Source organism: Coffea eugenioides, chromosome 9 (assembly GCF_003713205.1).
Source record: "Coffea eugenioides isolate CCC68of chromosome 9, Ceug_1.0, whole genome shotgun sequence".
NCBI lineage: Eukaryota > Viridiplantae > Streptophyta > Magnoliopsida > Gentianales > Rubiaceae > Coffea > Coffea eugenioides.
The window spans coordinates 18,737,865-18,740,586 of NC_040043.1; the positions used below are offsets into that span (position 1 = coordinate 18,737,865).

The following is a 2,722-nucleotide window of genomic DNA, read 5'->3' on the forward strand; positions in this document are numbered from 1 at the left end:
AGGCTTAATTGGTTATTGGAAATGATTGAGGTGAGGGTGTACTTGACCGCCCTCACCCCTTGTGATTCCATGCATGGCTAGTGCTTGCATTACTGAATTACTGCACTTGATATATGAAATACTGAATTCCATTCATGGAAACTGATTTGGTAGCATTTGGGCGAATGTCCAATGGCTTTACTGTATCACTGAGCTCAACCCCGTTTGGTAGTCAATTGGATCGAGCCGGCGAGGGCTTGGTCGTGAAAATTGTCATGCCACGGGGACTGTACTGTGGAATCTTGTGGTAATGAGACCTTTGGTTCCGGTATACTCGAGTATTACCAAAATGACTGAATGGAGTGCGGGCCCGGTTGGGGTATGATAGTTGGACGGTTGGATGTAAGTGATGTCTACGGATGGTTACTTTTCATTGACGGAGGGTCAATGAGGTTGGATCAAGATTTCAAGCGTGGAAATGGGCTCTTGAGAGCCGACCGTATCCTTTTCCGTTTTGTTTTACTGCTTATTTGTGCACTTTAAATGAAAGTTCATCCTTATGTGACTTTGGTTGCTTATGTAGTAGTATACCACTGGGCTTTAGCTCATTCCGTGTTATTTGTTTTCCTTACAGGGATATAATTACTTTTGAGAATGGATTGGGTAGTCACTTGCCAAGTTGAGCTTATAAATGTCTTTTGTATAGCTCTTGAAATGAAGCCTTAATGTGTAACGGGTTCATTTCCTTTTGATAGGCAAACTGAATATGTACTTCCTTTATGAATGTCTGTGGCATGCCACTATGGTTGTAAATGTTGGATTTCAATGTGTATATGTTAAATTGATGTTTGGATTCTTCTATCCAGGCCACTATTCAGTTTTCCATTTTTTTTTTATTTTGCTATGTTGATACTTATGGCTTGTCCGAGCGCACTTTTGTTTTCCCGAAACGTATTCGAACGCGTGTAACTGTACCGTAGTCCTGGCGAGAGCTGGGCAGGCAGTCCGCTAACCCCTTTGGTTCGCCTTAGGGGAAGGTGGGGCTGTCACAACTAGCCTGCATAGGAACTACATCACATAATACTTCATCAGAATATTTATGGATTTGGAAGGATATAAGAACCTGCTTGGTTACTTGAACCTCCCCAGAGTTGTTGAACCATTGGAGTTTGTAGAGTCGCGGGTGATCCCTTGTAGGCAACTTCAAGTTGTCCACCATGAGTGAACTAGCTACATTTGTGCAGCTCCCACTATCAATAATCACACTATAAAGTGCTTGGTTGACGAAGCACCTGGTGTAGAAGATGTTCTCCCGTTGAAGCTCGTCCTCCTTAACACGTGCAGTTAATGCTCTCCTTGCAACCAATGCAGTCCCAAAATGACCCTCGGGTGCACTAAACTCCTCTTCATTTGGCGATTCCCCATCACTACCTCCGTCAAGAGGTGGTATGCCTTCGTACTCGGTTTCGTCCTCACTCACGATCTCACCATTTTGCATCATAATCATAGTCCTTTGATTGGGACATTGACTAGCAATATGGCCTCTACCTTGGCATTTGAAGCATCGAGTATCACGAGCTCTAGTTTGTATCCTAGGCTCCTCAAATTTTGGAGTAGAAGAGGGCGGCTTACTAATACTAGGGTTGCCCACCTTACCTCCCTCGAATCTCGGCTTTGGTGTAGGAGCATTTGGTGAAGGCCGAGAATCATTCCTTGGTTGGAATGGGCGGTTGGTAGAGTAGGTGGTATTGCCGAAATTCGATCGAGTGGTACCCCTCCTCTTGAGCCTTTGCTCGACCTTAATAGCCTTGTCTACAAGCTCATGCAACTCCATATAATGTTGAAGTTCCACTCGTTCAGCAATATCGGGTCGTAACCCGCTCAAGAATCTCGCCATGGTGGCTTCAGGATCCTCCTGTACATCCGCTCTAAGCATCAGGATCTCCATCTCCTTGTGGTACTCATCCACACTCCGGTTGCCCTGGACTAAGGTTTGTAACCGGTGGTATAAATCCCTAGTGTAATGTCCAGGTACAAAGCGGGTGCGCATCATGGCTCGAAGCTCGGGCCATGGAATGAGCTCAGGTAGCCCATTTCTCCTTCTAGACTTCTTGATTTGGTCCCACCAAACCACAGCGTACTCAGTGAATTCCATGGTGGCCAATTGCACCTTTTGCACCTCGGTGTAGTTTTGGCAAGAAAAGACCATTTCGATCTTGGATAACCATTCGAGAAAGGCCTCGGGATCGGACCGTCCTTTGAACTCAGGGATTTGCATCTTGATTCCCTTGAATACATCGGTAGGTCCAGTCTGGTTCCTTTGCCTTGGTCGAATTCGAGGTTCCTCATCATCATCATCATTATTGGAACCATTGGACGACTCCTCCACATCCCTTCGCCTTCGCATGGACTTAGAGGTTTTTGGTGTTCCAGACGCTCGGAGTTGCAGCAACTCATCTTGAATGGGTTCTAGCATGCGTTGGAAACGCCTCTCCATTTGCTCCATCATTTATTCGAAGCTCATGGGACGGGATACTCCTTCGTTTCCACTAGACATGGAGTCTCAAGTGTACCTGCAAGGGTTAATAGCAAAGAAAAGGAAATAGGGGAAAAAGTAACTTTTTTTTTTGGTTTTTTTTTCACTTCACTCCCTAAGTGTATACGCTCACACTCGTGTATGGTCACTCAGATCACTCAGATCACTCTAATAAGCTTACCAAAATATTTTCTCACTGCCCCTTGC

The 2,722-nt window shown here is 45.3% G+C and overlaps 1 protein-coding gene across 1 annotated transcript; it reads right to left on the reverse strand.

The window, feature by feature from the left end:
* Nucleotides 1-1,006: 1,006 nt before the first annotated feature.
* LOC113782343 lies at nucleotides 1,007-2,485 on the reverse strand. The gene has a single exon (XM_027328235.1). The coding sequence runs from the start codon at nucleotides 2,483-2,485 to the stop codon at nucleotides 1,007-1,009; it is 1,479 nt and encodes a 492-aa protein (XP_027184036.1).
* Nucleotides 2,486-2,722: the final 237 nt, after the last annotated feature.